Source organism: Aplidium turbinatum, chromosome 17 (assembly GCF_918807975.1).
Source record: "Aplidium turbinatum chromosome 17, kaAplTurb1.1, whole genome shotgun sequence".
Lineage (NCBI taxonomy): Eukaryota > Metazoa > Chordata > Ascidiacea > Aplousobranchia > Polyclinidae > Aplidium > Aplidium turbinatum.
In genome coordinates, this window is record NC_137488.1 from 18,952,354 (window position 1) to 18,966,955 (window position 14,602).

At 37.2% G+C, this 14,602-nt stretch overlaps 1 protein-coding gene across 1 annotated transcript; it reads right to left on the reverse strand.

Annotated features, from left to right (window-relative positions):
- Positions 1–9,341: 9,341 nt before the first annotated feature.
- LOC145786579 (early estrogen-induced gene 1 protein-like) lies at positions 9,342–14,384 on the reverse strand. The gene has a single exon (XM_082598261.1). The coding sequence runs from the start codon at positions 14,382–14,384 to the stop codon at positions 13,263–13,265; it is 1,122 nt and encodes a 373-aa protein (XP_082454387.1). The 3' UTR covers positions 9,342–13,262.
- Positions 14,385–14,602: the final 218 nt, after the last annotated feature.

Genomic DNA, 14,602 nt, shown 5'->3' on the forward strand with positions numbered 1-14,602 from the left:
TTGTGAAATGTAACCATCCTAAAAATATTCAATGAGGCTCTTCACTAAGCATCCAACTTGATGCTCAACTCAACAAGTTACGTCACTCTTACCATTCGTCAACAAACTTGCCCATGACCGTTGAAGCGATAACTTGAGCCTGGTACCAATACGACGAGACCTTCGGCCCCAAAATCAAGAAACTTCTAAGAAAAACGCACAATGTTCGAAGAGTAGCCTACATGGTGTTTTTTTAAGTTCCTGAGCTCTTTAAAAAGGTTACGGGCCCTTAAATTCATCTCGGGTCTGGGTCTAAAAGTACCCCCCGGGCCCTTGTCAATGCAACTGAATTTGGTTACATGCCAACAAACAACAAAGTAATTGGGCACTTTTCGTATGAATATTATCTGGATAATTCAACAATAAATTTTATTGATACTACAAAAAGTGCTCAATGCCAAGCAAAGCGAATTAAATCAAATATAGTTATAGTCTCTAAACCCTTTAGAGCCTGTTTCACCCTAAAAGGATGATCCTCCTTTTAGGGTGAAATAGGCTGTAAAGGGTTTAAAGACTATAACTATATTTGATTTATCTGGATAATTCATATTCTTTGTCATCTTCAATTTTTTCCTGACCGTGTTGCCACTGCGTGGAATCTTTGTACTTGGCAGCATTTGTCGGTTTGAAGTACGAGGTTTGTCTGGTTTTGTAGACCGTTTCTAATGGTCAGAAAAAAAACAAACCAACTAAAGCGTTGCGCATTCTTTTGGTACCGGCAACTTAAATGCCTTTTGTTGTGTTCATTGTTCAATTGTTTGCTACAAACGTTACTGTAGCTTCTTCAAGATAGAACAGAGTAGTTTCATGTAGACCAATTCTCAGACAGCAAATCAGTCATTTTTTGTATTGATTCAACGTTTGCAAACAGACAAAAAGGGCTAATGTGTTGAGCTGGTCTTTCCAAGCTTTCAACAATGCTTAGGTGAAAGTCTGTTTGTGATCGTATTTGATTACGTCAGACCACCCAGATAGGGTCGCCATTGTCCACGGCTAACTGACGATTTGAGCTACAAGCAACAAACATTACCTAAAACTGATTTTTAGAATATGTGTTGTTTGTCACACAACGTACTTCATGTGCATCATCGGTGGTTATGTAACACTATTTATATTTTGACATTTCGGATAACATTTTCGAAATGGCCAGTTTCCTAAACTAAGTTATCACAGTCTTGATAGAGTTTTCGCGGTGGGCGATCATGTATGACCCTCAATAGATGTCCGTTGCTTCGATACCGATTGTGAACAGAGAAATGAATCTTGGCAAGCGAAAAAGATATTTATCAGCCTTTTAAATGCGAGTCGAAAAATAATGGAACACAAAAATTTAGCAGTAGAAAAGACTAGCAGCACTGAACAACCGTGCGGTTTCTAATCAAAATGCTGCCTGTCAGTTAGGAAAAACGTGTTCGGGAATAGGAACGGGGATACTTCCCGCCCACTTGATTAAAAATCGTCAGCTGTAAACTTTATGCCGCCAAGGCTGGATACGGCAAAAACTTGAAAGTTTGTTGATTTAGAAATACTAAAACATAATTTTGACTAAAGATAAAGCTATTTTGCGTTGGTTTGGTGGCTGTGCCTAATTATTTTCATCGACACATAGCCTACACCTTGACGCTTAGAGCCTCTTCGCATGCACATCTTGAACTATTATGATTTTGCCATATTTTCCTTTCATTGGTTTTTGTTTCTGTGTTGTATTTTCAAGATGCCGTTTCTGTCGCATTCCGACAAAGACAAAAAGAATTGAAAGGAGATATTGTGCGAATGCGTTTTGTGTGTGCTACAAAATCCACACAATGGCATAAAATCATAAATGAAGACAGGGGCTCTATCCACTTTTAGAATTCGGGGGGGTGATTTTTGGACAGTGGGCTAAAATCGTCATAGTCATTTCAACTTCTGGGGGGCACAGCCCCCCAGACCCCCCATTGCAGCATCAGCTTCTTTCTGATCGAAACATAGGGGTTCTAAGTCGTTTCACAAAGTATGTTTCGGAAAGGGCATTTTTGGGTAAGCAAACTGGTAGTCACTTAACAAGAAATAATTCTGGCACTGCAAATGTAAACTCGAACCAATCATAAACTACGTTTTCCGTGACGTGAAAAAGGGCGAAAAGAAGATGATACAAAGCAAATCAAGTGATGGATTTTCTATCAGTTGTTTGTTTGTTTGTTTATTTGTTTTTCATATTTTTACCCTGCATTGCGAGAAAGCGGACTTGAGCGCTATGCATCGGTGTAGGCCTACGCCTTCTGACGTACACCTGACCCACGCTGCAGCCGACGACAATGTCTGTTTCCGGTTGTCTACTCTACTTATGACTTAAATTTGGTACTACCCATTACTCAAAATCGATCACTGGATAGAGGCAATTATACTTATAGTGAAGTTTCTTCCCCAGAGAAACAACAGCAAGTGCGGGGGGGGGGGGGGGGGGGTGGAGTCGAACATGCAGGCTCTCGACTGCGAGCCCAACGCGCTAACCACTCGGCCACTGCTGCCGACTAAGTTAGCAGCTGGTTGGCTTTTTAGGGGTTAGGGTTAGAAATTAGTTATTTCATTGACGTGGGTTCGATTCTCACAACTGCTATTGCTCTTTTTTTTCTGTAATTACCAAATAAAGTTCAAAACAAGGATAAACTCTCTGGCTGAGTGCTAGAAGGGTCACCATTAGACGGTAGCCTCTTATAACATGTTCTGATTGGTTGGCGGTGTCATTCTAGTCATTTGCAGTGGTAGAATTTTTTTTTGTTAAAGTGGCTACCAAGCAAACTAAGTTAAAACACAGTGTAAACGCCTGGCTCGTAGTTCAGGGTTGCCAAATCAAAAAATCATATTGAAATGAAATATATATTCATATTGATAAAAAATTCAACATGTGCTAACAGCGAAAATATATTTTTCAAAATTTGATCAATGAAATATCACAAAACCTTTTCAAAGCCAAATGAGTGGGGGGGTGATTTTGCATTGATCACCCCCCACTCCAATTAGTGGGGGGGTGATCACCCCCCTCACCCCCCCTTGGATAGAGCCCATGAATGAAGAGAACAGTTGGTTGAAGAAACTTAAAACAACAAAGTTGTCAAGTAGTCCAGACCAGTGAAGTGACTGGCAGGTGTTTTGAAAACTTCACTAAGTTGAATAACGTGCTATTGGCATAAGTTGATTAGGTTATGATAATATTGATAGCAATGTTTAAATAGACAAAATATAACTTAATGCAAACGGGCGTATGGAAATGTTTAAACACGTATGACTTTCTTGCATGATCAAAGCAAAAATATGCGTGAGTTGAATCATGCAAAATGGGTTTCTTTTCCTTGCCAAGAATCATTTAAAAATAATTTCAACAGATTTTTGATTTCAAAGGTCACTTTACTTTACGTTTAATGAATAATCGTTTTGAACATATTGAAATATTGGCGCTGTCGATAAAATGTATTCAGTAAAAATCAAACCCTCACACCTAAAGCAACGCAAAAGCATTTAATCATTAATTGTTTATGAGCTATAGTCCACTGAAACAAAACTGGTGGACATTGCAAAGAGTTTGTCGAAGTGCATTGCAATGCGCCTTTCACATGCGTCACTGCTGCTAATGCTTAGTGCCGGTTTATTGGGAATGTACGAGCCATGTTATGATGTGCACACTGCACATTGCACAAGCAATAAATTATTTGAAACAATTTGCAAGCACCTTTTCCTATCTTTGAGCATTGTCAACGCAGTTTGTAAAGAATTATAAGACGATTTGAGGAATTTTACATCGCTGGTATGACTATGATTTCTCTGTGAAAATTGCCAGCTACATATTTTTTACACCTCACAATAAAAGTTACCAAAGCAATCTGAAAATCTCTTCACATATTATTTCATCTAATGATACTAGACAGGGCTGTGTAAAACATAGATATTTCGATTCAACCCTCACTATTCCTTGAAGTGATTTTTCTTCTATTGCTTCGAAACAAAACATACAGAATCTCGAAGCCCAGAAGACTTGGCCTTGTAGGCTATAGGGTTTTTTAAAAATTTACAAACTAGTCAGGCCTACAAGTAGTAGCGTTGATAGAAGGGTCCAAGGCATAACTTAATTTTGGACCCAGAATGGGGCTCATCATTTTACTAAGGGGAAATAAAAAACTTGACGAAACCACAGCGTATTTTTGTTTTTATAAGTGTCTCGTTTTTGGGCCCATGAATCTCATTGGTATCGGGCCCAAATTATCGTCGCCATGGCCCTGCCTACAAGGTTTCAAAAATCTTTCGAAACTCAACTTAAAATACGACTTCAGGTAAATGTATGGTGAGGTACAAGCAGCTTGTGTTGTGACAGGCAGGCTATTACAGACGCAACAGCATTATCTGTTTCGGTGCGCCGGTCTTCTGGGAGTTTCTGATTCGGCAGACGTTAGTTCGTCCGCTTAGGGAACGTTCAAACATTACGTAACGCTTTTTTCCCGAATTTTTGACCCCCCCCTCCCCCATGTAACGCCAACGTAACGCTTTTTTCAATCTCCCCCTCCCCCGTGTAACGCTTTTTCACTACGAATTCAGCACAAAAAAACTACCATTCCGTACTCGAAAGCGTTACGTAACGTTTTGCTTGAACCCCCTCCCCCCCGATGTGACGCTAACGTAACGCTTTGCATAAACCCCCCCCTCCCCCTCGAAGGCGTTACGTAATATTTGAACGTTCCCTTATCTCCTTATGATGATCACAATTTTATCATAATGCCACTAAACAAGGCTGTGGAGTTGGGGGGATTTTAGCGTGTCCAGAGTCAGCCAGTCAGCCTATAAACCGAGGAGTTGGAGACGTACAGTTTTCGTTGGACTCCACAGTCCTTCCATTCCATTCCTGCTTAATAGCATCTAACAGAGAAGAAATTAATTTTAGTCATCCTTACACAATGCTGTACATTTTGGTAACCGCACAAAAACTGGATGTAAAGTAAAACTCCGACAGCAACGCACATTAAGCATTCAATGAGCGGTAAGCGACACTATCTAAACTATAATATTTTTTCATGGCTGACTGCAAATTTTCGAGCAATAAATGTCTCAGCAAATACAATTACTATGACTCACTGTGGCCTGTTAATCATTGATTGAACTTCCACCACGATTAAGCAAGGATAAATGTTTGCAACAACTTCGAAAAACAAAACCACCAGCATCTCAACAAAGTAGCTTCGTTTGATTGTTGATCTGATATGCAGATCAATTTACTTCAACACAACATAACCTTTCGCACAAATAAAAGCATCAGCAGCAGATAAAGGTAACACATTAGAGATTGAACGCAAAAACAGCCCATCTTTCAAAAGACTTATTAAGCTAATAATCCGATTAGTTAATCGAGAAACAGTTTGTGCACAGTTTATTAGTGATTTTAATCAACAGATTACGGTTAACGGAACTTAGGCCCACAAAAGAAATTAGTCCGCAAAATAAGTTGGATATTCCCCAGATTAACGTAATCGGTGAATAATCCACTGCTGGTGCATCTAACTCACCGTCAGCTTTTGTAAAGCACTGAGAACTAGAGGTGGATCTAACAAGGATGTATGGCATCACATTTAGCTCTTAAAATTTGACTACCCGCATGCAAACAACGAACAAAGAAAATATCTCAAGTAATTCAACTGAAGCTCTTGACAACAATATGATACAAAACTATTCCCATAAACCTCCCACAGAGTGAAAAACCAGATCACAATACGCAAACATCGTAAAATTCAATAATGTTACACTAAATGGAAATATCCTTAGGAAAGAAGGATACAAAGGTGTCTGTATAAGATAGGCGGTCCCTGCTTTGGGGGCGTGTTCGTGGCACACAACGTTTTTATGGAATCTTCAATAAAATAAATCAACTAGCCCACTAAGAACACTTTGGAATTGTACAAAACAGCGGGAAGGCTGACAAAATTTACATGCTCAGCATCTGGTTGGCCAAAGGCTGCATTGGATATGATGCAAAAAGAAGCACACCCATATCCGCAAAAGATGTCACCACTCACCATTACTTTTACCTACTCTTTGATTTAACAGTAGCCCACAGGGTGTTCCAAACGTCATGGGCATGTTTAAAACAAAAATAATAGATTTTGCATTAAAGTGACACCAGTTTCATCTTAATAATAATATGCACCTATCTTAGTCCACCAGATAAAAGGACTTGAAATGTGCCAGAGACTTCTGTACCATCCAGCATTTTCAAATTAAAGTTTTATGACAGAATGCATTCTCTGTGCCATTTGGTACATATGACAAAATGAAATGAAGCAAACTACTCAGCCTAGCACGGAATTGTGTGACCTGACGACATGAAATCTAACATTTTCTTCTCGTCAACGATACTTGAAGGCAAGTTCGAGCCATTTCAAACTTGGAGACCGAACCCCTTTTATACAAGTGGAGATTGTTGCACAGTCGGTTTACCACTGCCGTTTTGCCGCTGAACAATTTGACGCGCGCCAGTACCGTTTCACTGGATTGCCAATAACTAGCCTAAAATTACTTTTGTTTGTCTCGCAATTTGCTAGAATGCCATTAAGCTGGTGTCAAAACTTTGAATTGCGTTAAGCGCTTGCTGTCACAAAAAGTTTTATTATCATACAAAGCATTTGATATGGCGTGCCTTTCGCAGACAAAAACTAGCATCAGGTTAACTATTACACAAAGTATTTTTCTCCAATATGGCAATTGTCAATATAAATCAATGTAATGGCATTGTGACATAGTGATACTTTGTTTACTGATGTGGTGTAAGTGTTTTCTTATATCCAACATTTGTTGGTGTAACCGCGCTTGACACTTGTTAAAAACGTGGTTTCAACCGTAGTAGAGAGCGCAATATTCGCTGGGGAAAAGTCCTAGTTCCAAACAGTTCAGATTGCTGTAAACCACCTAACAATTACTGTCAAACAGCCATGCACTGCACATTACTACAAAATCGTTCAATTACTTTCATATTTAAGCACTACACTGAGAGCTGTTGTTTCTATTATTAGTATAATGCCATAAAAGCTACGAAACTTCGGGAAATTGAGGTTTATTGCCTGAAACGCTTTGTCATAGTTTGGATTGTTTATCACCAGAGCGTATCATGTTATAGAAAAGCTGTAATTTTAATTCAATCTCACTGGTAGAGCTTTTGTCTCAGGAAGGTGGTTTCGATCAACAGAAACAACCTTCTCATTGCATTCAACCTTCTCATTTTTCTCAGGCTGGCCAACAATCAACTAGACTGACCTATCTATCTTACGCCTTGTTAAAGCTGATTGAAACTGCAATAAATACTTATTTTTTATCAGATTTAAAATTGCTATCTTGCCGTTAATGAAAACCTCAAGTTCGACTCCAGGAAAAGGTTTCAAAAGAAATCGATAACCCATCTTGCCACATCAATTATGCTCCAGTTACTGCTACAATCAGGTTGAAGTGTTTTGATTCATTCTCAAAGAGTTTTTAGGACAATACCAACTATAACTGTGCACTTCTGTACAAAATAGATTACATATGATATGTCTGTACTACATGCGTGTGGTGCCATAGGCGCCGACTTTTATTTTTGCACGGGGTGGCGGATAGCACAATATGGCAACCTAAAAACTTTCAAACTGCATGTTTTTGTTTGATTTTTACTAAGCGTGTTTCGTAGATGCAATTGTCTTTTTACGCCTGATATGTAGCTCGATAATTTACAAAGCAACTTTAAAACAAAGCACAGGAGGTATGTCGTGAATTTGATTGTTACGTTGCTGCTCTGACACTTAACATTTGGCAAAAGTATTTTTGCGAACAGCAGCTCTGTCAATCCAACTGTTAATCAACTGGTCAAGTTGTAACCGTGAAGCTTCAGCTTGATAAACATTTAAAATTAGGACGTGGTTCAATCGCTGTTGCGTCATGGTAGATCGCAAGTAGGGGAAAGTGGTGTAACGTGGACCAGTGTGTAATTTGGACCAGTCCCCTAACTCAAAAAATAAAAATCGTTCTGTCAGTATTTTTGAACAGCTTGAAAGAAAAAATAATAATAGCCCGGATGTGAAAAACTCAGCTCATTAGGTTTAGAAACGTGGACGGGAGATTGGAGTTTATGGTTTTGGGTATGCTGATGTTATTTTGGGGAGTTGATTGCTAAGCGCTGAGACGTTATTGGCATGACGTTTGAGTCTGATATGATGTTGGTATTATCTTTAACATATAAGGAGATGTTGTGCTCAATTACAAGACTTATAAACAAGTATGGAAGTCATAGTTGGTAATTTTTCACAGTGCATGACAGTGTGTAATTTGGACCAGTCATCTCACCTATGCAGCATCGCGTCAGTTCGAAATTCCCAAAGCTGTAGTGTTAAAACATGTCCAATGTCCATAACAGGCGACCAATAAATATGCTACACAAGTGTCAAAAACCATTGGTCGACAACTTGATCTTCCCGAAAATATTGAAGATCAACTGGTCAAACATGTTTTGGAAATGGAGTGAAGATTTTCTGGGAGCCATAGATTTAAGAAAGCTTGCATATGACATTGCGTCTGCCAACAATATCAATACCCGCTTCAACAGTGAAAAGGGTCTGGCTGAAAAAGATTGGCTTAAGGGATTCTTGAACCGTCATCCAGAAATTTCATTTCGAAGACCTCAAGCAACTTCAGTTGAAATTACATACTCCAATGGTCCAAAATACACACCCCAATGGTCCAAAATACACACCATATGTGTAATTTGGACCATTTTTGAACATTTTTTATTGCTTAATGATTCTGTATTTTTTTATTGTATGTGATTTATATTTTCTACACTGGTTTGCAAGTACCTAGACTGTATCTGGGTGAAGAATAATACACATTGACCGAGAGTTGGCTGAGTTGTGCTTATTTTTCTTTAAGGGGTTCAAAATACACACCTTTTCCCTAGGTTAAAATTAAAAAAAAAAGATTTTTGAGGGAAGCAATGGAAAGATCGTATTTTGTTGATTAATAAATCACATTGTAAACCTAACAAATGTAACAATGACTTATGACAAGTAACAAATAAAACGATCGCAACAACAACAAGGAAAAAACTCGTGCCACGTGGTGCGTAATCTTCACGTAGCTTGCTTGATGTTACGCGAGTATCATGCTTGTGACAAAAACAATCATTTTCTTCGTAATACTGTATTGGTTCACCTCTTGCTTTACGTTGACTTGAAGCGAAAACCAATGATCAAAAAAAGATTTAAACGTCCGTTCAAATTACATTTATATATTTGCAGTAAGTAATGTATCCTAAACGGGGTGGCTGCTACCCCGTCACAGCGGTTACGGGGTGGCGTGGCCACCCCGTAACCCCGTAAGTCGGCGCCAGTGTGTGGTGCAACATATTTCTTTTTCGAAATCAGGTTGAATAACTGCATTTTATAGTCAATACTTCACTTAAAATATCATTTTCGATAAATGCTTCGACGGTAATAAATGGAAAGCGTCAATAAATTGCGATGTCCGTAACAGAATTTTGCATTGATATTATCATAATTGCATTGATAAAAAATAATCCACAAACTCATCAGCTTCTACTACATAACGTACAGAAACAAGTGGAGTAACAGAAAATATCTGTCTTTCACAAACAAAATATTACATTCACAATTCACATATTATTAAAAATTGAATAAACAAACCATTCAGCTAGCAGATTGCTCCCTTCTTGCAATGATTCAATGTTTGCAGACAGTGAGTCAACGCAAAGGGGCTGATTTTCTGATTGGGATAGAGGGTTCAAATTGTCATCTTATCGCATTCTTGTCATCGGAAAGGGGTGCAATTATATGGAAACGTAAAACGTCTAACCTGCAGCATTGACTGCGTAACATTAACAATGTGGGGAACATTCACGACGATGAGCGCTGTTTGCTTTGGCTTTGAATAAGTTAGGCTTTGAAAGTATTCAATGGTAACTAAGCCGGCAAAATATAGTCACATTATATTGCTGAGTTGGAAACGGTCACCATTGGTTGGAGGTAGTTTTACTAAGTGACCTAATTTTGTGAAGGGCAATAGCTGATCTAATTGGTTATAAATTTTCACAATAAAACCTTCCAAGTGGTCGCAATTGGCAATTTGAAACTAAAACATCCCTGATGGAGGTTCTTCAATCTGACAACTATCTAAAAGCTGAACAGATATGAAATACTCGTTTATATTTGAATAGGCTATGATCATAGACATTTTCATAAGATAAAATTTGAATGAAGTTAAAGTTTTGACCTTTTTACTTTTGTTAGAGTGTAATATTAATTTTGATATTGAAATAACGTGTGGCCACTTGAAAACAATTTTCCAAACCAAAGGATCTTGACTCATAAAAACAACTTTTCACCATCAACAGTTAAATCCATATAGATCAGTGAAAAAGTATGGGAGTAGGCCTATATACTTAAATTACTGTGCAGTAGTGGAACTCCAAACAGCAATATCCATCATTTTCACATTGATTTAACGTCTGCAGACATTGAATCAATGTAAATATGGTGCTTTGTAGTCTAGTACAGTTGTCTGATATATTATAACAATTATTTCATTAAAACTTATCAAAATTAAAGTTGAGAAAGATTTCAAAAGTATATATATATATATACTCGCTGATTGAAATCTCATCGACTAAAAGTATTTCCACGTTAACGATATTTGGCTTGATAACATTTTATAACCTAATAGTACAGGGTAAAAAATTAAATACTTAGAATTAATTCACATTCAAAATTGCTTCACTACAATGCTTCACATTCATTTAAACAAAACACAACATTGAAAACAAAAACATACCGTATGAACAAAACTAAACATAAAACTATTCATACAAATTGTTTCAAAACAGGCACATTATTTTAAAAATTATGACGTTTGCACTAGAAAACTAAAATTTAACAAAGTAATTTTGAACTTCTTATTGAATTCGTTGAGCATGATGCTGAGAAAGATCACACCAAAAAGCAGTAATTGTGAAAATACAATACAAATTAACTTGGAAATTTGCAAATTGTGGGAGAATATGTCAACTGAGATGAAAACAGATTCATGCACTGATTTACCAATCTTCCTACACTATAAACGGTTCATAAATAGCAATGCGATTTCTTGGATAACATCATTCAAAGAATACTGAACCTGACAACAGAATAAATTCAACTGTTTTCAACACATCATCTGTTTATTGTGTAGAAAAATTGGTAAATCCATGCGTAACTCTGCTCTTCATCTCAGTTGAAATATTTGTGATCAACTAGATGGCCTCCAAAAACAGGAAAAGGCAATAACGATCTACTGTACATACACAGGCCTTGGCAACGTGTGCGAACTAGAGGCCAACATAATTTCGATTTTAAACTCTAAGCTATATTTACTTTATATCCCTTTGAAACGATAGTTCTGAGAGTCCAAATTGTCAAAGTGTGTTCACCGAGGGTCTGCTACTATTCGGTGAGTTCCTAACTTCTAACCCTTAACCTTAAAACGGCAATGATAATTAGGCCACGGTACCCAATAATTTAAAAAAAAATTGAAAAAATCCCCCGTTAAGGGATCGGACTCACCGAATCGGACTAACCGAATCGGACTCACCGAATCGGGCCATTCCGGATCACCGAGTATCAAATCACTGCAAAACTTCTAATTTTACGTTGAAATAAATAACAAATCATTTCCTATTACCAGTGTTGCCATACACTTTTTTGATTTCCAGCGCAAGTGCCAACTCATTTGCATGGGTAATGATAGCATATACTAGCCCAAAATCTCACAAAATATACACAAAGACTATATTTATTGACCTACCCAACACTCAAACTATCAACTTATATAAGCGATTTCGGCTATTAAAAGATTGGCCTTTAGTCAAATTTGAAACTGCACGTTGTCATGGCCTGTGTATAAAGGTCGCCATGAAAAAGGCCTTCTACGAACAAACACCATCAAGCATATATAAAGATGCATATATGTGCAAAAATTCAAATATAAACTGTGTGAAAAGGACATCACTTTGAATATGAGCATACCTCTACAGCTAAACTATTCAAAATAATGCTGTTAATAACAATTGCATAAAAAGATGCATTCAATTTTGCATACGGTACATTACCGATTACTAACCCATACTTTTTGTGATAATTTTCACACTGTATTACCATTACTTGTCCGAAATTGAAACTCAAGACAAATCGAAAAAAAATTGACAAACCATATTGATTCGAGTGTAACTTGCACTCCTAACTCAGGTACGTTGAAAGTTATATATAATAAGTCGCAAATTTGAAAGTATCTAACATTGTGAGTAAAGGCTTGGTACAAACATTTAAATCTCATACACAAATAAACACAAGAACATCTTTGTAAACGTTTTGAGTCTTTCAAAGTAAATGATACAAATTGTTTTTCTGAAAGATAAAAAACAAGTTCATAAAATAACACAAAAATGTGGCCAAGCCGAGCATATCGCAACATGACCTATCATGACAAAAGTTTTGATCCAGTGTCATGCTCATATTCAAAATTAACAGATTGTTCTAAAAAGTATGCTCAACCTTTCGAAGTGTAAATTACATAAATTAGGCTACTTCTATACCAACATATAATCATTTAACCATCCAAAATAAAAGCTCATGCAAACGTGTTTGGCGATATTTTTTTACTCAAAATATGAATTCTATATAAATGCTCACTTAAAAACAATGTGAATAAAATAAGCCAATATCCAAGTTATACAAATAAAAATAATGAAATTTCTCTCGATTAATGCTGAACTTGTCTAGATAATAGGTTAACATATTGATATGAAGATGAGGTCAGAGTCCATTTAATTCACTCATTTGGATACAGTATAAGCATTTAAACTATTGAGTTTTGCCAATACTTCAATTAAAAGGCACAAGTTTTTCCAGCAACATGATCATAACAACTTACGAAATAAGTAAACTTTCTTTGCAAAGCATTTTAGACAATGTTCACTTTAGATAAGGAAACAAAATAAAAGAAACAATAAGAAGTCATATAGAAAACAGAAAAAATGATCAAGAAGTTCAAAATGACAAGGTTTGGAGACTAAAAGAAGTGGTAATAATGCAATACTTACCTGATCAAATACCTAAGCAAGCAAAAACAATAAGTTGTAGGTAATAGTTTCACTATAGACTTTAGCTATTCAGTATACACCTGTGTCATCAGTGCCATGTATTGCAGTGGTCATTTTGTTTTGCAAGGTTTGCTTCAAAAACAACAGGTTGATATACACCAGACCCAACACGGTTATGCAATGATCGCCCACCCAAGGCTGTTGACCCATCACTAGCAACATACAACTGTAGATGATCACCATCACAACCAATTGTGTTATGTGTGAAGTCCTGGCTTTCAATGAGCCTACTTACAACATCATCAGCACTAACTCTTGTCTCTCCTACTCGATTTTGTGACATATCAATGGTTTTAGCATGCAACGGGGGAGGAGGCCGTGGCAGTTGTGCTGCTTTGTTAGTTTGAAGCGATAGCTTACGTATAGACTTGGCATATCTGGCAGTGCCTGTAGCAGAGTCAATTTCAGTGATTGTACCCCTAGTTTGACTAAGACTACTTGGTGTTCTTGAATGTAAAGAACCATAATCCGATTTTTTGGAATAGTAGCTGGCAGAACTAGTATTGCGAATATGTCCAGGACTTTGTTCAAATGAATCAGAAAGCTTATTTTTTCTGTGTTGAGGAGAAGTATTTGGGAGGCTGCCAAAGCCACTGCTATCATTATCTGCTTTTGCAGTTGTAACACAGTCTGCAGAATGACTTGGAAGCTTTAAAGTTGTGTCACGTTGCACAGCTGGAGTTTTGAAAACTGCATCTCCTGATAACAATTGCATATCAACCACAATTTTTAAAATGGAATTGTCCGATCTCTTCTTGTCATTATAGCTTTCCAGCAGGCAGTGACGTGATGTTTGTCCTGAGCCAGCAAGTTCTGCTAAATTTAAATCAACATAACCAATTTTATTAGTATTTTTCCCACCACGTACTTCTTTCCTAACTGATAATCGAGCAATGCAAGAGTCCAAGATCCCTGTTCGCGGATCAGCAGATAATTTGCAAGAATATTCAAATCGTTGACGCCAGTAAACACAGTGATCTGTTACATTTTGTCGCTTTGTGCTGCTGGTATATGTTCCACCATTTTTCAAACGTAGCTTGCAATATAGGACGCCAGTTACAAATGGTACATCTTTTAGTTCGTCGACCAGCAATGTAACTTGAAACTTAAATCTTTTCTTCGTCATCGGAAGTGGCTTGAAACAGCTCATGACAAAAAATAATAAATTTAATCAATGCAAAATTTACTCATGTTTTTAATAATGCTGCAAAATATATATGCTAAGTCGCTTCCTTGTTAAGCCATTAAATGCTTTTCTTATATTCAATAAGTCCACAGTCCACACTCCCATGAGTTTGCAATTCAACATTTGTCAATTTTGTAACCAAGTTACATGACTTAAGCCTAAGGTCATTAAAAGTTAAGTAA

What these genes read in the sequence shown, in the direction of transcription:
- LOC145786579 (XM_082598261.1), bottom strand. Translation starts at nt 14,384, where the DNA reads ATGAGCTGTTTCAAGCCACTTCCGATGACGAAGAAAAGATTTAAGTTT.